Source organism: Danio aesculapii, chromosome 16, assembly GCF_903798145.1.
Source record: "Danio aesculapii chromosome 16, fDanAes4.1, whole genome shotgun sequence".
Taxonomy (NCBI): Eukaryota; Metazoa; Chordata; class Actinopteri; order Cypriniformes; family Danionidae; genus Danio; species Danio aesculapii.
Genome location: NC_079450.1, coordinates 1015500 through 1038074, shown reverse-complemented (window position 1 = coordinate 1038074; position 22575 = coordinate 1015500). Strand labels below are relative to the sequence as shown.

Genomic DNA, 22575 nt, shown 5'->3' with positions numbered 1-22575 from the left:
TTATCTTTTAAATTCATATGTTTAATAGGAAGCTCTACAATATTATATTTGTGCATATACATTAGACTAGCCAGTACTGAAGACAAATCTGGCAAACACAAATTTTATATAACAAAATAACTGAAGATAACCCTCCAAAAAACTAGTACAGCCACATTTATATGTTATAGAAAAATATTAAAAACTAAATAAAAAAAAAGAGGAAAAATCAAGAGAAGGAAAAAAAAAGAAGGAAAAATTTAGTCTTTTCTATTTGCTAAATTTAGCTTGAATTTAATTCTATTATCTGTCCGTTTCTAAATATGTTGGTGTCTAAATATGTTGGTATATGTAGGTGACTAAAATATTATTGTAATATATCTGTTTAATAAATCTGTTTTGTTTAAATGCACCAGAATACATTACATATAATCATTGAGAAATGGAGGAACATATTCATCTTCAAAATGGGCTGTGCTCAAATATGCTGAGCACTGTAACCATATACTGTCCAGCAGGGGCGTAGCAACCGGGGGGGATGGGGGGGATACGTCCCCCTCACTTTTAGAGACAGACCATTTAGAAACAGGTGATTAATAATTATATGAACATATGATCTCATACAGCCGTCCCCCTCACTTTTAAAATGTCCGCTACACCCCCGCTGTCCAGCGTATACTCAACAGCTGAACTCTTTCTGATTGTGATTGTAATCATGTAATAATAATGTGCACCTTTTGAATAGACACTATTGGAATAATAATTATTGTGAAAAGCGCTATACAAATAAACTTAAATTGAGTTGAATTAAATAAACGACTATTCCAGGATTCACAAAGCGAAATATTGAGAAAATCAGCTTTATTAGTTGAACAAATGAAGTTTTCAGCTATGCACATCACTAATCGACAATGCATTTTACTGAAGGACGTTTACAAAATTCTGCTGATTTTTATTATTGATGACTAGTAAATAATAGTGGGTTGGTGTAACCCAACATTGGGTCAAATAAAAAAAAAACTGCAAACATTGAGCCAATGATTGGGTTTGTCCATATTTAACCCAATATTCTAAGGCAGTGGTTCTCAAACTGTGGTACGTGTACCACTAATGGTGCACAGGCTTCCTTCTAGTGGTACGTGGAGGAGTTGATGAATAATGAAAGTAATAAAATGAGCACACTTTTAACCCTTTGTTGCATACGATAACACTGATGTGATCAGTAAATTGATTTTAGTAGGCTAAACCTTTCATTTTATTTTCAATCCTCTAATGTTTGTTGTGTATTCCCTCATTTGAAGCTAATCTCCTCCCCATATTTGTAACAGTTGTTAAGGGCGTGTCCTGTATTTTTATAACTCAATGTTGACCGGTATGGTTTAATGACTTGCTCTTCTGACACACAAAGCCTACTCTAACACATTAGATCTAAGCAGATCCAATTTTAATTTAAATATGTAAATCCTAATCGTTTATTTAAAACATAAGTTCATGTTTAGATTTCAAAGATATACAAATAAGTCATAAATACATGCGACATCTATTTTTAAGTTTATAAAGAGTTTTTATATGAATATGATGACATATAGCTTATATTTATGAGGTCCGTGGAGCATGTCCAGGTTTTGATGAATAGGCTACTATATGTTAATACTTTACACTTGAGTACAGCAGTTTTCTTTTTGCTTTTTAAGAACTGGGCCATTTAATGAACTTTTAGAAGCACATTAAATTTAAACACTATTTATTTGTTTATCTGTAAGCACAGTTAATGTTCAAACTATTTATAATGTTTAAAGTGACTGACAATAATAAATATTCTTAATAATAGGAATTAATCTCCCTGGTTTTTGAACTGTGCAGAACTGCAGCTGCATTAGGCCTGCTACACTACTATATATAACTATCATTATGGTGGTACTTGGAGAGAGATTTTTTTTCTGAAAAATCGGTCCAAAAACTGTGGGTTTTTGTAATCCAATGTGGGGTCAAATATGGACAAACCCAACTGTTGGGTCAGCAAAATGTGAAATCTGAAAAACAAGTCTAAATATTGAGAAAATCAGCTTTAAAGTTGAACAAATTAAGCTCTTACACTTTTAAAAATGCAGTTTTTGGTGGTCAAACATGGACAAATGTTTAAAAAAAATCTCATTTTCCTTCAGCTTAGTCCCTTATTCATTAGGGGTCGCCACAGAGGAATGAACCGCCAACTATTCCAGTATGTGTTTTACACAGTGCATGCCCTTCCAGCAGCAACCCAGTACTGGGAAACACTCGTACACACTCATTGACACACACACTCATACACTACGGACAATTTAGTTCATCAATTCCCCTATAGCGCATGTGTTTGGACTGTGGGAGAAACCCACGCCAACACGGGGAGAACATGCAAACTCCACACAGAAATGCCAACTGACCCAGCCGGGACTCAAACCAGCGACCTTCTTGCTGTGAGGCACCACTGAGCCACTGTCACCCATCTTTGCTTAATATTCTAATGATTGTCTTAAAAGAAAAATCTGAAAAAATACGTTTTATTTTTATTATCCCAATGCGAGGTCGAATATGGACAAACCCAACTGTTGGGTTAACAAAATGTGAAATCTAAATATTGAGAAAAAAGGCTTTAAAGTTGAACAAATTAAGCTTAAACATTTTTAAAAGTGGTTTTTGGGGGTCAAATATGGACAAACCCAACAGTTGTACTATAAAATCTCACTTTAATATATTAATTTAATGTAAAACAAAAGTAACTTTGCTTAATTTATTTTTTAATGACTCAAACTCCAAATGTAAAAAGTTGTATCTTCACCAAATATTCTTCTAATATTTTTGGAATGTTGGGTCAAACATGGACAAACCCAGATGGGCTGATTACATTTGAAAATCTGGAGTCTGAGGGAGCAAACATACTTCTTAAGTTGAACAGAACGTTGAACTTCTAAAGTTGAGTTTTTTTTGGGGTCAAATATGGACAAATCCAAAAATAAACTTAGAATTGAATGTAAACCTGTAAAGTAAAACAACCCAGCGCTGATGTGAGCGAGTGCTGTATGTGTGTCACTGTACATGCACAGAAAACTGCTTGAATGCATGAATATAAAGCTGAGTGTGCGCTTCTACTTTAATAGCTCTTTATCTCAGTCTTCAGATGTCCACCGTGACGAGACTCTGCTGGGTTAATGAGTGACCATCTCCGTAACCCAGTTGTGAAACTCCATTGACTGGCCTTGAAGGACCTTCGGGGAGGGTTTTGTGGAAAAGCAGCTTATCTCAGCTCAGATGCAGGTATAAAACGGCAGGAGTGTGTGTGAGAGAGAGTGTGTGTGGATATACAGATCTACAGCCTTCAGTATCTTCATCTTCATCTTCATCATGGGTGTAGCGTACAGTGTTGGAGAGTGAGTACTGCACACTTACAGAGTAACCTCTTGTGTTTCAGTCTTCAGTTTGAGAAGTGATTCTGTTTAATAATTATAATCATTAAAAATATATTAAAAATGATCATTTTAACCCAACATTGCATGGGTCAAATATAGACGAACACAACCATTGGTTTGAAATGTGTCATTTTACTTTAATTGATCAAAATTGACCCAACTTTTGGGTTTGTCCATATTTGACCCAATGTTGGGTTAAAACAACCCAGCAATTTTTAGAGTGCACTGATGTATGATTTCTTAAAACAATAATTATAATATACAACTGTTAGAAAAAAGCAAAAAAAAAATCTAAATATTGAAATAATCAGCTTTAAATTCAACAAATTAATATGCAAATTACTAATAAAAAAATAAGTTTTAATGTATTTAATGTAGGAAATTTACTACATTTCTTCTTGAAACGTGATCTTTATTAATATTCTGATGATTCTGGCTTGAAAGAAAAAAATGATCACACTCTGTAACCCAGCACTGGGTCAAATATGCACAAATTTGTGTGTAAAAAAAAGTGTAATTTCAATTTAATTGAAAAATTAACCCAAAATTAACCCAGTTTGACAAATAATTATATTTAAAAATATTAAGGATTAAAAAATAAATAAGTTCAAAAAGTCTTATTGAATAAATAAATAAATAAATAAATAAATACATATTAATAATTTATATATATATATATATATATATATATATATATATATATATATATATATATATATATATATATATATATATATATATATATATATATATATATATATATATATATTATTAATTATCAATTAAATATATAAATTATCTCATTGATAAAAATGAACCCAGCTGTTGGGTTTGTCTATATTTGATATATTTTATATTTGGGTTAAAAATGTTTTCAGAGTGCATTGATGTATTGTTTATTAGAACAATAATTATGACTATTGGAAAATCTTTAATTTACGAGTGCATAAAATAGAAATATTGTAAAAACTGCCTTTAAATTCAACAGTGAACTTCTCTTTATTAATCTTTAATAATCTTTATTAATATTCTGATGGCATAAAAGAATAAATGTCACTCTCTGTAACCCAACACAAATATGGTAAATATGCACAGACCCAACCAAAGTGACTTTTACATTGATTTGAAAAAAATGAACCCAACTGTTGGGTTTATTCATATTTGACCCAACATTTTGCTTTAAAAAGCCTTTTAAATGTAATGACTGTTGGGTTTGTTCATATTTGACTCAATGTTGGGTTAAATCAACCCAGCAATTTTTAGAGTGTATAGATGTATGATTTGTTCAAATAATTATAATTTTCAACTATTAATGAATCTGGGTTTTGTGAGTGCAAAACAAATCTGCATGTTGGGTAAATTCCCTTTAAATTCAACAAAGTAATGTCTTACTGCAGCAATGAATGACACATTGAGTTTTGACATATCTAGAGCAGGAGATTTCATGGAGCATGATCTTTATTTAATAATATGATGATCTTGCCGAAAAAGAAATATTAATTACTTTCTATAACCCAGCACTGGGTCAAATATGGACAAATATTTTTGGGTTAAAAAGTGTCATTTTAATTTAATTGGAAAAAAATTAACCCAGCTGTTGGGTTTGTCCATTTTTGACCCAACATTGAGTTATGACAACCCAGCATTTTTAAATATGTTTTAGAGTTTATCAATGCAAATTTCTCATAAAAAAATTGAGTTTTGATATATATATATATATATATATATATTATGATTTTCTACTCCTCCCAATGACTAATCCTACAAATATGCACTCTGCTGTTACTCAATGTTGGGTCAAATATGAACACACCCAACGACTGAGTTCAGTTTTATCAATTTAATTTAAATAACACTTTTTAATCCAACTGTTGGGTTTGTTCATTTCATCCATAATACTTTTACTACTATTTTAGTCATTTAGTATTTCAAATGAGACTTTTTAACCCAACTGTTGGGTTTGTTCTTTTCACCCGTATTACGTTGACCAATATTGCAGTACATTACTGTAAAATTTGTATATATGATTGTCTTCATAAATCTTCATCTTAATATTGTAATGATTTTTGTCTTAAAAACAATTTGGGTCATTTAAATATAATTGAGAAACTGTAATTAACTGTTGGGTTTGTCCATATTTGACCCAATGTTGGTTTAGAACAAGGCAGTTTTTTTTTTTTATAATGCATTAATGTAGGATTTGTTCAAGCTATAATTATAAATATATTTGATCATTTAATAATTAAATGACACCATTTGAATATCTGGAATTTGTGAGTGCACAAATAATCTAAATATTGAATAAATCACCTTAAAAATTCAACAAATCGATCTCTTACTGCAGCAATGAATGAGTGAAAAATGAAGTTTGAATAGATTTACAGTAGGATTTTCACGGGACATGATCTTTATTAAAGAAACAGAAAAATTAGTTACTTTCTATAACCCATCACTGGGTCAAAAATGGACAAATATTTTGGGTTAAAGTGTCATTATAAATTAATTGGAAAAAAATTAACCCAGCTGTTGGGTTTGTCCATATTTGACCCAGCATTGGGATATAACAACCCAGCATTTTTTTGAGTTTGGGAATGCGTGATATTTCTCATTATAAATTGAGTTTTGATATATGATGAGTACAAAATCTCTTTATAAATCATGATCTTTATTTCATATTCTGATCATTTTTGGCATACGTGAAAACATGTATGACTTTCTAATCCTACAAATATGGACTCATTGGGCTTGTCCATATTTGACACAACATTGAGTTCATTTTTATTAATATTTTAAATGATACTTTTTAACCCAACTGTTGGGTTTATTCATTTAACCCAACGTACCTTTACTACTATTTTAGTACATTACTGTAAAATATGTATTCATGGCAGCAAATTTACTAAATGTCTTCATCGAAGTCTTTATATTCTTATGATTTTTGGCATAAAACAAAAATCAGTCACTCAGAAAAAGTTGGGTTATTTTTACCCTGCATTGGGTCAAAAATGGTCTAACCCAACCTTTGGGTTAAAAAGTGTAATTTATTTTAGTTTAAGTGAAATTTAATTTGAATTCAAAATTAACCCAACAATGGGTTTGTCCATATTTGACAAAACATTGCAACCCTATGTTGGGTCAATTATGGATAAGGCAACCCAGCATCATTTCTTATAGTGTAAATAAATGACTTTAACATCCACTCAGCTGCACAGAAGTCTCTTTAAAGTGGATTATTATGTTTTATTTTAGATTAAATGTAATGTTTATTTAAAACCATACATATTTAATCAATCATAGTTCATATTTAGCTGTACAAAAAAAATCTGATGTAATTTATTATTATGTTGTATTAGTGTGTATTGTATTATTATTATTATTATTATTATTATTATTATTATTATTATTATTATTATTATTATTATTATTATTATTAATATTAATATTATTATTATTATCAGATTGTATTTTTGTTTATATATAATATTAAGTATATAAATATTAAGTTCAACTTTGTATAACTTAAAGAGTTGAAACCTGATTAATGTATTATATAATATATATATATATATATATGAACACTTACCAGGGTTTATATATATTTGAACCTATACAGTATATACATATTTGTAATGCCAATGGTTATTTAAAAATATATATTGCTTATATGACACATATTTTGTGTGAAATCCAAATATGAACTATTATAACTATGTATTGCATGCATGTAATTTGCATATATTTGCATGCAGCACATTTGGGATATGTGTTCATTTAATTTAGTTGAAGTGGATAGGGTTTTGATGATTTTTCACTGGTCTTCACCTGCTCATTTCTATTGTAAATATCTCTTCAGTCAAAGGAAATCATCTGATAAATTCAGAATTAGTCTCTTTTTTCTCCTCTGGAGGCTTCAGTTGTGTTTTCCCACACAGTGCAAGGAATCGTTTTACATCATGAGGAAGGAAAACCTTTCATTAATCTTCAGGAAAGGCGATTAATATCTCAGATGAGCATGTCTGGGCAGCGGGAGGGTTTTTTCATTGCACAACTGAAGTCTGACGTTTACTGTAAAACATGAGTTTGGACTTGCAGTAGCAGTGTTCAGCAGATACATTAGATTCAGTGCATGTCATGGGTTTCCATCAGTAAAACACATACGTGTCTTAGTATTTTGTCTCTTAGTATTTTTATCTCTTTTGATTTTGAAAACTGTTACACATTTGCAGAAAACACACTTTTCAAGGTTAAAGGTTGTTAAAAGAAAGGTCAAGATCCCATAATGCAATTCAGAAGTAGAAATAAATGAGAAAAAATAAAAACACCAATCACAAAAATACAGAAAACTGCACTTTTACAGCTTTTTTTTTTTTACAGTACAGGATTATTTCTACTCTTATTTGTTTGGCATTATGTTTATAAACCATGTAATATTATATATATTTAAAGTCAAAAAAGACATTTGAATTCTTTTAAAAATATTAAAAAACCCTATTAAAAACCCTTGACTGTGTGTGTGTGTGTATATATGTGTGTGTATATATATGTATATGTATATATGTGTATATATATGTGTATATATATATATATATATATATATATATATATATATATATATATATATATATATATATACATACATACATACATACATATATATATATACATATGTGTCAGTTTGTGTACTGTATGAATTCCTGCATCTATATTGTATAATCCTAAAGTGTGTGTTCTGGTTTCCTGCAGAGTGGATCATCTCTACACGTTCTTCGTGGAGTGGTCTCCAGAAAACATGTACAGTCATAAACACAGCAGAAAGCAGCAGGAGTATCTCCAGGTTCATCCGGATGCTCTGAGTGTCATTGGCTCACTGCTCAAAGATTCTGCCCCTGAAAACTGGCAGGTGCGCAGACAATTCATTCAATCATTTTCCTTCAGCTTGGTTCCTTTATTCATCAGGGGTCGCCACAGCGGAATGAACCACCAACTTATCCAGCATGTGTTTTGCACAGCGGATGCCTTTCCAGCCACAACCCAGTACTGGGAAACACCCATACACACTCATTCACACACACACTCATACACTACGGCCAATTTAGTTGATCAATTCCCCTATAGCACATGTGTTTGGACTGTGGGGGAAACCGGAGCACCCGGAGGAAACCCACGCCAACACGGGGAGAACATGCAAACTCCACACAGAAACACCAGCTGACCCAGCCGAGACTCGAACCAGCAACCCTCTTTCTGTGAGGCCACTGTGCTGCCCCGTGCAGGCAATATTCACTGTTATTATCACACACTGTAATAAATTGCGGTTTACAGTATTACCGGCTATTTAGGTGGCCAGTATTACTGTAAAATGTACACGTGCACTATAAATTAACAATTAGTTTTACAGCACATTTGTAATTATTAATTTACAGTGCTCTCGTAAGTTTTAATGTATTCATTCATTCATTCATTCATTTTCTTTTTGGCTTAGTCCCTTTATTAATTAGGGGTCGCCACAGCGGAATGAACCGCCAGGTTTTACTGTATTACTGCCAAAATTTGTGCATCATAAAATAACAAGTACAAATATGTTGTAGATTTACAGCACAATTATGATTGTTAGTTTACAGTATTTATTTTACAGTGCATGTTTACAATCACGTTTGTGCAAAAACAATTTAATAAAATAATTTACTGACACTATTATAACTAAAAATGTTACTTAAGAAACTTGAGAAATATTTAATATATATACTGTCGAATATATTAGTAAAGTAAAGAAGAATAAAAGTATAAATAACAGCACAAATATATGAAAAACAAAGAAAAAGATCTCACTATTAATATCACACACTGTAAAGAGTTGCAGTAATGTTTACAGCATTACTGTCGATTGTGGAAATACTGTGAAATGTACACGTGCACTGTAAATGAACAATGAGTATTACAGCGCATTTGTAATTATTGATTTACAATGTACTTGTAAGTTTTACTGTATTACTGGCAACATTTACAAGTGCATCATAGAATACAATTACAAATATGTTGTCGTTTTACAGCACAATTGTAATTGTTAATTCACAGTGCGCTTGTAATTTTACAGTGTTACTTGCTACCAAAATGCTGTATCATTTAGTTTTTAATTTTACAGTGCACACTTATAATCACATTTGTAATCATAGGTTTGTTCTTGATACATTTTTACAAAAAAGATTTAATAAAGAAATTTACTGAAGCAGTTATATCTAAAAATGATTTGAAAGAAATAAACATGACTTGAGAAATACTGAAAAATAATTACAATTTCACATGAGCGCTAATAACTTTGTCTTCAGTCATATATATACTGTAGAATATATTAGTAAAGAAGAATTAAAGTGTAAATAACAGCATATAAATGTATGAAAAGGAAAGAAAAAGAGCTCCTGCTAATTATTCAGGGATTATGAGGCCATCGAACATTTGTGTGAAATGACTTCAGCTTGTATTAAATGCTCCTGTTTTCACCTTCACTGAATAAAGTGTTGCATGCAAAACTGTTGCAAACAATTTATTTGGGTTGAATTTAAACAAACAAATTAAATTGAGCAATGTTCAACTTCATTTGTTTGTTTAAATTCAACCCAAATAAATTGTTTACAACCACTTAACATTTAAACAAATTGAGTAAATCCAAGGAATCATCTTTGAATACTTTTTTTCAGTGTTGAAGTGATGTAATGTGAAGAATAAAACTGCTGTCTTCTGAAGAGCTGAAGTGAAATGTTGTGGAATGATCAGCTTTTCATTCAGTACAAAAGCAATAGAACTGATCTTTATTGTGAGTGAAGGCGGGAAACTAAACTCTGCTGCAGACAGAAACGTCCTGTCTGACCATATTAGGCGGCTCTTCCTCTTTGAGTGGCTTTTTCTGAAAAACGAAAGTGCTGTTGAAAAGAGAGGTGTGCGTATGTGTGAGGGCCACACTAGATAAACACACTGATCTGAGCGCAGGGTTCAGACTCTAGAGACAGCAGCATGAGGAAACAGCAGAGCGTTCAGATCCTCTACTTCGCCAATGGCTCCAACGGGCCCTTTGTGGAGGTGTGAAGTGTGGAGAACTCAGCAGAATGCATGCATTATTGATTATTGACTGATGATTGTGTGTGTTTTCCTGCAGATTGTGTCTGTGAAGCAGCAGAAACGCCGCACCAGTGTCTGCAGTTCTGCCGATTCTGAGTCTGATGATCTGCTGCCGGTGTTAATAAACCACAGTCAGATCTTAAAGGAGCTTCACCTGGAGCAGGTCAGAGACTCACATCTGATGTTTTTTATTTCATGCTGATGTGTGATTAATGGATGAAATATTTATTGATCTTGCACTACCACCTCTCAAACATTGTGTGACTTTCTGCATGGATAATATACAGTTAGACTAGGTGATGGGTTCCAGGTGATCGTTCAGTTAAGAGCGAGAGAGAGTGAGCAGCAGGAAGATGGAATAAACCAGCATTGCATATTAGAGAGAGGACCACTTTTAATGTTTTTAAAATTGTGCTTAAAGTTTGGCTCAAGGAAAATAAAATATGTAATTGCTCATTATTATTTTATGTAATTACTCTTTAAAGCTAACTCTGGCACAGCATGTCATGTTGTACATTGTGCCTGAATAAATAAATAAATAAATAAACGAATAAATAAATAAATGAATAAATAAATAATTAAATAATTAAGCAAATAAATAAATAAACGAATTAATAAATAATTAAATAAATAAGCAAATAAATACTTAAATAAATACTTAAATAAATAAGCAAAATAAATAAATAAACAAACGAATAAATAAATTATTAAATAAGCAAATAAATAAATAAACGAATGAATAAATAATTGAATAAATAAATAATTAAATAAATAAGCAAATAAATAAATAAAGGAATGAATAAATAATTAAATAAATAAGCAAATAAATAAATAAACAAATGAATAAATAATTGAATAAATAAATTAACAAATAAATAAATAAATAAATAAGTACAGTGCTTAGCATATATAAGTTCACCTCACAAATCTTTCATTTTAGTAACATTTTCAATAGGATACTTTGCAATATTATATTTGTGCATATACATTAGATTAGTCAGTACTGAAGACAAATCTGGAGCTTGTCTAACAAAATAACTGAAGATAACGGTCCAAAATTAGTGCACCCAAATGTATATGTTAGGGATAAAATATTAAATATTGAATTAAAAAAGAGCAAAATTTAAGAGAAACAAAAAATGATAAAATATTGTTGAAATGTTGGAGTTTGTAAATTTTTCCCTCAATATTTCGCATGAATTTAGATGTATTATCTTTCAATTTCTGAAGATGTTTGCTGACTAAAATATTATTTTAATAAATATATGTTTAATAAATCTGTTTTGTTCAAATGCACCGCATATATGACATAATCACTGAGAAATGGAGAAAAATATTCATTTTCAAAATGTGGTGTACTCATATATGCTGAGCACTGTACATAAATAAACTCACTGATGCACAGAAATGCTGGATCAAATCTAATTAGTCATCGATTAAACACGACATGACAGAATCAGCAGAAAAATCATCTGTAAAATTACACATTTATGGCATATACTTCTGTGGTAACATTTAGATTATTTTTATAGTAACATAATCTGACTACTTTGGGTTAAGTTTAGATAAATGTTATGGAAATGTAATCGGACTGTTTTTGGATTACATTTAGATTACTTTTACAGTTACAAAATCGGATTACTTTTGGATTACATTTAGTTTACCTTTGTGGTAACATTTTGATGACTTTAATGGAAACGTAATCTGACTCCTTTTAGGTTACATTTAGATTACCTTTGTGGTAAAATTGTTTATTAATTTTATGGTAACATTATTTGACTACTTTTTGATCACATTTAGATTACTTTTATGTTACATTTAGATTTTATATAGTAACATAGTCTGACTACATTTGGTTTACATATAGATGACTTTTGTGGTAACATTTAAATAATTTTACGGTAATGAAATCAGACTATTTTTAGATTACGTTTAGATTACTTTTAAGGTAACATTTGGATTATTTGATGGTAATGTATTCTGACTATTTTTGCATTACATTTAGATTACTTTTGTGCTAACATAAACTAACTACATTTGGATTACGTTTAGATTACTTTTGTGGTAACATTGTGATACATTTTTTGATAATGTAATATGATTTATTTTTGGATTAAATTTAGATTACTTTTATGGTAACATAATCTGACTACTTTTGGATTATATTTAGATTACTTTTATGGTAACTTCATCTGACTATGCGTGGACTACATGGGTGTGTGGGTTTCTGATCACTAATGTGTGTGTGTGTGTCTGTGTGTGCAGCTAATGAGCCATATCCCAGCGCGGGCTCAGGGTAATCAGTGGAAGCTGGTGTACAGTACAGCGGAGCATGGCACCAGTCTGAGAACACTGTACAGACAGATGGCGGAGCTGGACAGACCTGTACTGATGGTGATCAGAGACACAGATGGACAGGTGAGACACAGACATATACAGTTGAAGTCAAATGATTCACCCCCAGCGATTTTTATTTTTATTTTTTTATTTTTCCAATATTTCCCAAATGATGTTGAACAGATTCAGGAATTTTTCACAGTATTTCCTCTAATATCTTTTCTTCTAGAGAAAGTCTTATTTGTTTTATTTTAGCTAGAATAAAAGCAGTTTTTAATTGTTTTAATCCTATTTTAAAGTCAATATTATTAGTCAATAAAAAGTATTGTTTTGGATAGTCTACAGAACAAACCACTGTTATACAATGACTTGCCTAATTACCCTAACTTTAACCTAATTAAACTAGTTAAGCCTTTAAATGTCACCTTAAGCTGAATCTAGTGTCTTGAAGAATATCTAGTCAAATAGTATGTGCTGTCATCATGACAAAGAGAAAAGACATCAGTTATTAGAAATGAGCTATTAAATCTTTAATGTTTTATATAAATATGTTAACTGAAATATATATAAAAAGGTCAAATTAAGGTCAAAAGTTCTTGCTGTCATAAGTGTTTAAAACTTCAAACCTCATCTCGAACAACATCAATTAAGCTGACTACTAATACTCATTTATTTTGAATAACTAAAAAAATTTGTGACATGATTAACATTAAAATGACTTAATTATTTTTTATTTATTGATTAATTCATTCATTTGTTTAATTGTTTACATGATGGTCTGAAATAACCAAATTGAAAACAGAAATAATAAAGAACAAAAATATGGAAACAAAATATATACAAACAAATGTAAGCAAAATACGGTTACAATGCATGCTTTTCCGTTCTGTTTTTTAAGGTAAAACACAAATGCAGTGCTGTTTTGCATGATATTTTACATTTTGCTGTAATTTGCATGAAATGATACCCTGCCATGTTCATCAGACTGACCGCGATTGTGTTTTTCCTCAGGTTTTTGGAGCATTTTCCTCAGATCCATTCAGAGTCAGCAGCTACTGTTACGGGACGGGAGAAACCTTTCTCTACAGCTTCAGTCCAGAGTTTCAGGTATGAGGATGAAGAAATCTGAAGATCTATTTATCTCATCTGCAATGTTGTCTGAACTGGATTACATTTAGATTACTTTTATGTTAACATGTCGATTCATTTTATAGAAATATAATCTGACTAATTGTAGATTACATATAGAGTACTTTTATGTTATCATTTCGATTATTTTTATAGTAAAATAATCTGACTTCTTGTGGATTACATTTAGATTACTTTTATGGTATCATTTCAATTCATTTTATAGTTACATAATCTGACTACTTGTGGATTACATTTAGGTTACTTTATTGTTTAACTGTCGATTCATTTTATAGAAATATAATCTGACTAATTGTAGATTACATATAGAGTACTTTTATGTTATCATTTCGATTGTTTTTATAGTAAAATAATCTGACTACTTGTGGATTACATTTAGATTACTTATGTTAAACTGTTGATTCATTTTATAGAAACAATCTGACTACTTGTGGATTAGATTTAGATTACTTTTATGTTAACGTACATTTGTTTTATAGTAACATAATCTCACTACTTGTGGATTACATTTAGATTACTTATGTTAACAGGTTGATTCATTTTATAATAACATAATCTGACTATTTTTGGATTACATTTAGATTACTTTTATATTATCATTTTGACTCATTTTAATAGTAACAATCTGACTAGTGGATTACATTTAGATTAGTTTTGTTAACGTCTCGATTCATTTTATAGTAACATAATCTGACTACTTGTGGATTACATTTAGATTACCTTTGTGGTATCGCATTTGGACTACTTTTGAATTGCATTTAGATTAGTTTTGTGCTAACAATAAGATTACTTTTATGTTTACATAATCGTAGTATGTATGGACCACATGCGTGTGTGTCTGATCACTAATGTGTGTGTATGTGTGTGTAAAATGCAGGTCTTCCGCTGGACTGGAGAAAACTCCTATTTCGTGAGAGGATTTCTGGACTCGCTGCAGATGGGTGGCGGAGGGTGAGTTCATTATCACTCATTAATGTAAAATCATAGCAGTCAATTACGTTTCACTATATAGCTCACACTTCTACTATATTAAAAAATGTATTATACACATACATCACCTTTACGAAAAGCACACTACATATTGTATATCTTCAGGATAACTAGTTACTATCAGGTTAACACCATTACTCTTTCTGATTTTGATTGTTATGTGATAACATGCAGCTTGTGTATAAAGTGCTGAAAAGTGCTATACAAATAAGCGATATTGCAGTTAACTAAATATTTTTAGTATTTGTTCTTTCAATTTAGTTTACCTTAATGGACCAAATAAGATTTAATAAAAATTAGCTTAAAGAAAAAAAGCTTTAAAAAAAACATTATAAAATTTTTAGCTAAAAAAGCTAAAAATCTAAACGAACACAACATTTATTAATATAAAAATCAATCTCAGTGAAGAAAAGACTCATTACGTATTACATGAAGCAGAAGCTCCTGATATTGTATCTCATTGAAGAAATAAAAAAGAGGGAAAAGGATGAGCAAACGTTTTCCTAATCCGTATCACACTTCCACATTTATAAAGAGGAAGCTGTGCATAGTAGAGTAAAACGGCTTCCTCTTTGCTGAGAATCAGTTGTGGTTCACCGACTGCCAGACTGTTGTAAAAGTTTATAATTAATAACATTTATTCCACATGGCTGCTGAATGCTTGATTCTGATTGGCCGATGAGCATTTATTGTCAAACTAAAGTAGTTCCGGCAGGTTTTTACAGCTCCATATCACTACACTGAAAGATTAGAGTTATTACACAGCTACAGCAGTCAGAAATCACATCAGAACACAACAGGAGGAGGAAGAGGAGATGTGGAGGACACTAGTGCTACACACAGGAGCAGTTTGAGGAGGACAAAAACCACATCTTTATTAGTTTCCACTGATTAAGAGTTGATTTTGTGTGTTTTCAGGGGTCCGTTCGGCCTGTGGTTGGACGCAGATCTATACCGCGGCTCCAGTTACTCCTGCAATACTTTCTGCAATCGTCCACTAAGCCTTCATCACGACTTCACCGTCCAGGAGCTGGAGGTGTGGAGCTTCGTCTGAGCCAAAAAAACTACAGATAAAACGAAAAGCATCCGAACCCGTTCACCGGTCGAGCCTGTTCACCCGCTCCTCCAAAATCAGTTAACGGCAGCGTGGATGTAAGGCGAGCTGAGGCAGATTTCAGTTCCCGTTTCCAGTAAGTGAGCTGCTGGAAAGGAAGTGCACACTGTGGATGCGCACTAGTGAGTCACCTTAATAGGCAGCACAGCACACTAGATGTGAGAGAAGCACTGAAGCGCTCGCATGCAGTGTTGGGGAAAGATACTACTGATATGAATGCATTACAATATTGAGTTACTCCACTAAAAAGTAACTAGTTGTGTTACTTTTTACGGTAATTAATGCATTACTTTGAGTTACTTTTGCATCATTTTTTCTGACCTTGATCAAGCTGGGGCTTGATCTCTTTCAGAATTTTTTTTCTTCTTTTTAATAGAGGAGCTCAGCATTTAACAATGCACTGTACACTGTAAAATATATAATGACTAAAAAGTCAAGACTAAAAAATATGTGTATGTTGCTTTAACTTATTTTAATAAGTTAATCAGGTTCCAATCTAATTTTGAAAGTTGTACAGGGTTTAGCTTAATAGCTTTAGTCACTTTGTGAAGTTTATTCATAAACTAATTTCAAGGGGATCATGTGCTTATGATTGACCACAGCCGGTCCCCCATGAGCTATCATATGATTTACCAATCAGATGAATCCCAACACAAATAAACAGCCGGATTTCTTTTCCTTAGCCATCTTCGTCTTAAAGAATCCCCCTATCCAGCTTGACCCCTTTCCCACATTCTTAGCTAAATTCAGGGAAGCTCTCAAACCTACCTAAGCTCAGACTCCCCTCTCTCTTAATAAAACGGGAGGGAGTCCCGTGCTCGAGGATCTTCCAAGCTCAGGGCTCTCTCCCAGGACAGCATGCCAAACACGCTTTATTATCAATCATCAGCTAAGTGTGAACTCTTGAAGATGGATGTAAGTTGACATTACTAGACTAGTTAATTTGATTCGACTAAACAAAATAAGGCTGCAAGTTTTTTTCAGTGTATATTTACCTTTAAAAAACACATTAATATATATTAATACACAAAATATTAATATAGGAGAATGCTAAAGTCTGAGAACTTCCTGATGGCTCTACATGCCGTATATACAGATTAATAAATGTTTAAAGCAACATGTTTGGTACTTTTATACTTTCAGTTTTATTAGTGCAGTAAAATCACTGTTTATTGAGACTATAACCCCCTTTTCCTTTTCTTCAATGCATTAACAATAATAAACACATTCTCTCATTGAACATTCATTTTAATTCAGCAATTTATTTTTATAAAAGCTAATTAATTCAGCTAAACTCAAAAAATCATTAATTAATTTTCCTTCAGATTAGTCCCTTTATTTATCATGGATTGACACAGTGGAATGAACCACCACTTATTCCAGCATATGTTTTACACAGCGTATGCCCTTCCAGCTGCAACCCAGACTAGGAAACACTCATACACACCCAATTTAGTTCATCAGTTCCCCTATAGCGCATGTGTTTGGGCTGTGGGGGAAACCGGAGCACCCGGAGGAAACCCACACCAACAAGGGGAGAACATGCAAACTCCACACAGAAACGCCAACTGACCCAGCTGAGACTCGAACCAGCGACCTTCTTGCTTTGAGGCTAATCACTGACACACTGCTACTCATCCAACTCAAATATTACTGCTTATTTTTTTAAAGCAATGCATTACTTTACTCATTACTCAGAAAAGTCATATTGTAATGCATTTCCCCCAGCACTGCTGGTGTCCGTCATAATGCACTTCACTGAGGTTTCAACTGTTCTGATTATGAGTGTAACTTAATAACCTGCACCTTTTGTAAAGCTGCTTCGGGACAATTATTATTGTGTGGAAAAAGTGCTAAAAATAACCGTTCACTGAATTGAATTGAAAGTTTGATCTATGAAACAGATATTGTTTGGTTGGCTGTATGATTGTGTTATTCTTATTTTTTGTACTCTATTTAAGGACTTGTCATGATCACTGTTCTGATTTTTGATGCGTGCTGTTTTTAACATTATTAACATGCAGTGCTGGCGCTGTTTGTTGGACTTTCTAATAATAAACATGTTGTTTTTCCAGAAACTGTGTCTGATTTTTTGGGATTATCTGGTTGAGTAAGGCTTTAGATAACTATTTACGTCAGAACTGTTGGGCTTAAGATAATCAGTGATAAGATGATCAATACTGAAATCTTTAAATCTGTTCAATTATTCTGTGATTTATTTGATGTTAATTATATTTAAAATGAGCATTCTTTGATTCACAGTTCAAAGATTTACTAAAACACTAAATCTACAATCTTACGTTTCTATATTGGTGAGAATGAAGATGTAACTAATTAATTTAAAGTATAAATCTGTTTATTTTACACATTTAAAGAGAAGTCAGTCAGAGTTAGTTTCATTTTAAATTCTATATTCTAGTAAATATGATGTCAAATCAATATATATTTAATTAAATAAATTGTGACCGGCACAGTGTTTCAGTGGTTAGCACAGTTGAATCACAGCAAGAAGGTCTCTGGTTCGAGTCCCGGCTGGGTCAGTTGGTGTTTCTGTGTGGAGTTTGCATGTTCTCCCCGTGTTGGTGTGGGTTTCCTCCGGGTGCTCCGGTTTCCCCCACAGTCCAAACACATGCGCTATAGGGGAACTAATGAACTAAATTGGCTGTAGTGTATGGGTGTTTCCCAGTACTGGGTTGCAGCTGGAAGGGCATCCGCTGTGTAAAACATATGCTGGAATAGTTGGTGGTTTATTGCACTGTGTTGACCTGTGATAAATAAAGGGACTAAGCTGAAGGAAAATGAATGAATGAATTTTTGAGTTACTTTTTAGTTTAATTAGCTTTTATAAAAATAAATTGCTGAATTAAAATGAACGTTCAATGAGAGAATGTGTTTATTATTGTTAATGTATTGAAGAAAAGGAAAAGGGGGTTATAGTCTCAATAAACAGTGATTTTACTGCACTAATAAAACTAATCCCCTGATAAATCAGAGACTAAGCAGGATGAGAATGAAATGAACATATAATGTAAGGTGTTTTATATATATCATGTTATCAGTATCAAGTTAATCCTACATTAATAATTAGATATGTTACATTAATATTATGAAAATAATATATAATATGGGGTGACACGGTGGTGCAGTCTCCTCACAACAAGAAGGTCACTGGTTCGAGTCTCGACTGGGTCAGTTGGCATTTCTGTGTGGAGTTTGCATGTTCTCCCAGTGTTGGTGTGGGTTTCCTCCGGGTGCTCCGGTTTCCCCCACAGTCCAAACACATGCGCTATAGGGGAACTGATGAACTAAAATTGTCCGTAGTGTATGACTGTGCATGTAAATGAGTGTGTATGGGTGTTTCCCAGTGATAGGTTACAGCTGGAAGGGCATCCATTGCATAAAACATATGCTGGAATAGTTGGCGGTTCATTTCGCTGTGGCGACCCCTGATTAATAAAGGGACTAAGCCGAAACTAAAATGAATGAATGAATATAATATATGTGGTATATAAAGTATTATAGAACTAACATATTGTCGTATATTAAAATAAATTAAATTCTTGTGTAATTTTGTGTTGGGTTTAGTTACTTACAAAACGATGTTACTGTATTTAAATGAATAAAAATAAAGTTGGGGATTTCTTTTACATTTTTCAGTAATTTAATTGTATGCATTTACCTTAAGTGCTGTGCATAAATTAAATTGTTAAATTGCATATATATATATATATATATATATATATCTTTTCAAATAAAGATAAATGAATGACAATGGTATGCATGAAATATTGTGTCATTACTTTGAAAAGCTTCCTGATTTCATTGATATATGAATTAACTTCTTAAATATTATTGGTTTAAAAAAGGCCAAAAGACCCTCTTTGACTCTTATTGAACAAATTAAAGAGTTTAATTTATATTGGCCACAGAACAAGGTTTCTGTGTGTTTTAAGCAGTATTGGGTTAATAATTAGGTCACACTTTATTTTGATGGTCCCTTTGTTGAATTTAAGTTACATTACATCTACATGCCAACTAATTCTCCTTGGATTATAAGTAGACTGTAAGGTTGGGGTTAGGGTTTGGGTTAATGTAAGTTGACATGTACTTGCAAAGTTTCTTCTAGTCAGTTAAATATCTGTTGAAGCAGTCTCAGTAGATATGAAGCAGACAGTCTACTAATACTCAAGTGGACCATCAAAATAAAGTGTTACCGATAATTAAAATAGTTAATGAGTAAAATTACTTCTCATACAAAGTAATATAATTTTAATGATGTAATTAATCTTGAACTGTCTGTAACTCAAACTGCACATTATTGATTTGCTCTCTATTGTGAATATACCAGTTATTTATTTATTTATTTATTTATTTCACATAATGACTACATGTGATGAACTTTAATTGTACGGTTATCGTCTATATATTTTAAAATAAGTGCATTTAGCTGTTTTTAAGTTGTGTAATGTAAAAACTGATCCTGAAAAATCTATTTCAACAGCAGGAGTAAAATCTCTTAATCTTTACCCTTCTCAACACGCTGTGCCCGTGATAAAAATAGCATTTTAACACCTGTATGAATGTTCCTTTCACAAGCTGCAGGTCAGCATTATGTAAATCATAAAACTGTGTTAGAATCAGTCTGTGGTGGTGTTTGATGAGGAACCGCTGAACCTGAAGGCTGATCTGTGAACAGCAGCGCCACCGTCTGCATTAAAGGAGCACTGCACACAAACTAAAACAAATCCTCATTATTTACTCACGCTCAAGTGGGTTTAAACATCTTTATTTATTTCTCTAGCGCTTTAACAGTGTAGATTGTGTGGCAGCAGCTGAACACAGAAGTTCTAGTAAACTGAAGCTGTGTCAGTCCAGTTGTCAGAGTTGAAGTTCAGTTCAGTGTGGTTTAATCTTCACTGATGAAATTCCAAACACTGAAGAGCAAATCATCCATGTGCAGCTCCACAAGTCCTAAACCAAGCAAGCTAGTGGCGACAGCGGAGGAACAAACTTCACCGATTGACCAAAGTGAAAGAGAAAACCTGGAGAGAAACCTGGCTCAGTTGCTGACCATTTCTCCTCTGGACAAACTTCCTGCGCGGAGCTGCAGTCTAGGCGTTGGATGTCAAAGAAAGCTTAACGTCCATCGTGGAGAAGCTGCAGGTGGGAGAGGTCACCGGTGTATGCTCAAGCTGGCCCACGAGATCAGTGCAGAGACTCGTCTCACACTGTGGTCTTTCAGGAACCAGTCTCAAGCTCTCCACTTCTCCATGACCACCACAGCATCTGGTCCAGGATTATGGAGACCTCTAGAAGTCCTCTGTGGTTGGCATCATCTCTTCGTATGTGTTGTCCTTGAGGTCCTCGATGGTTGACATCATCTCTTCACAGGTCTTGGATCCCATCAATGGCACTGTATAATCTCTAGCGGCCTCTGGATGAGCATCCTCAGGTAGAAAGAAAGAAAAGAATTAGCTTATCTGCTGTTCATAGTGTATTTAAACAAGAGATATTAAATATCAATGCAGGAATGAAGTGCTATAAATGAAAATATCAGTTATAGAAACAAACAACTGATAATTTCATAGAAACAAACAAGATATGCTGAAGAACGCTGGAAAAATGTACATCCATATAGGAACCAAAAATACAATGGAAAACAATGGCGGTTTTTTCTTTAGTAAATCTTAATCAAAGTTTCTGCAGTTATCAGGCATTAGAAATCTAAATTATGACTTAACTTTTTTGTCAACCTTATTTCTAATTTGATTTAAGCATATGTTAGTAAAAGTACTGTTTATTTTGCAATTTTGATTTAGTAGCCTACTTCTTTTAAAAGTCCATCAGTTTAACTAAGAGTCACTGGCATCTAGACTCTCCCCAAACACTTTCCAGATGCACCAGAATAACCTTAAATCACCTTAAATCCTTAATTAATGAATGTACAGGTGGAGAATGTTTTCTGTGAGAGCCCATTCTTGCCTCTGAATAAGGAAAAAAAAAGGCTATTGTGACTTTATAACTCAAAATGATGAGTTTTTATCACACATTTCCGAGTTCCTAACTTTACATTTTGACTTTTATCACAGAGTTCTGACTTTATAACTTAAAGCTCTGAGTTTAGAGCACACAATTTTGACTTTATAACTCAGAATTCTGACATCATAATGACTTACATAATGCAACTGCGATTTTTTTAACTCAAAATTCTGATTTTATATCATGTTGCAACTTTAAAACTCAGAATTTTGACTTTATACAATGTAAATGTGACTCTAACTAAAAATTCGGACTTAATAACATGCAATTGTGACTAAAACTCAAATTTCTGATTTATGTTACAAAATAGCAACTGTATACCTCAGAATTCTGACTTAATACAACATAAATGCGACTCTTAACTATAAATCCTGAATTTATAACTCAAAATTCTGACTTTATAACATG

At 32.4% G+C, this 22575-nt stretch overlaps 1 protein-coding gene across 2 annotated transcripts; it reads left to right on the top strand.

Annotated features, from left to right (window-relative positions):
- Positions 1-3320: 3320 nt before the first annotated feature.
- Positions 3321-16438, top strand: LOC130243585 (nuclear receptor coactivator 7). Of its 2 annotated transcripts, XM_056475811.1 has the most exons (7): positions 3321-3386; positions 8169-8325; positions 10576-10701; positions 12804-12956; positions 13887-13982; positions 14902-14975; positions 15933-16438. In XM_056475811.1, the coding sequence occupies exons 1-7, from the start codon at positions 3361-3363 to the stop codon at positions 16066-16068; spliced, it is 768 nt and encodes a 255-aa protein (XP_056331786.1). In that variant the 5' UTR covers positions 3321-3360; the 3' UTR covers positions 16069-16438. The 2 variants fall into 2 exon arrangements, with proteins under 2 accessions (XP_056331786.1, XP_056331787.1); XM_056475812.1 differs by lacking the exons at positions 3321-3386; positions 8169-8325 and adding an exon at positions 10399-10499.
- The last annotated feature ends 6137 nt before the right edge of the window (positions 16439-22575 follow it).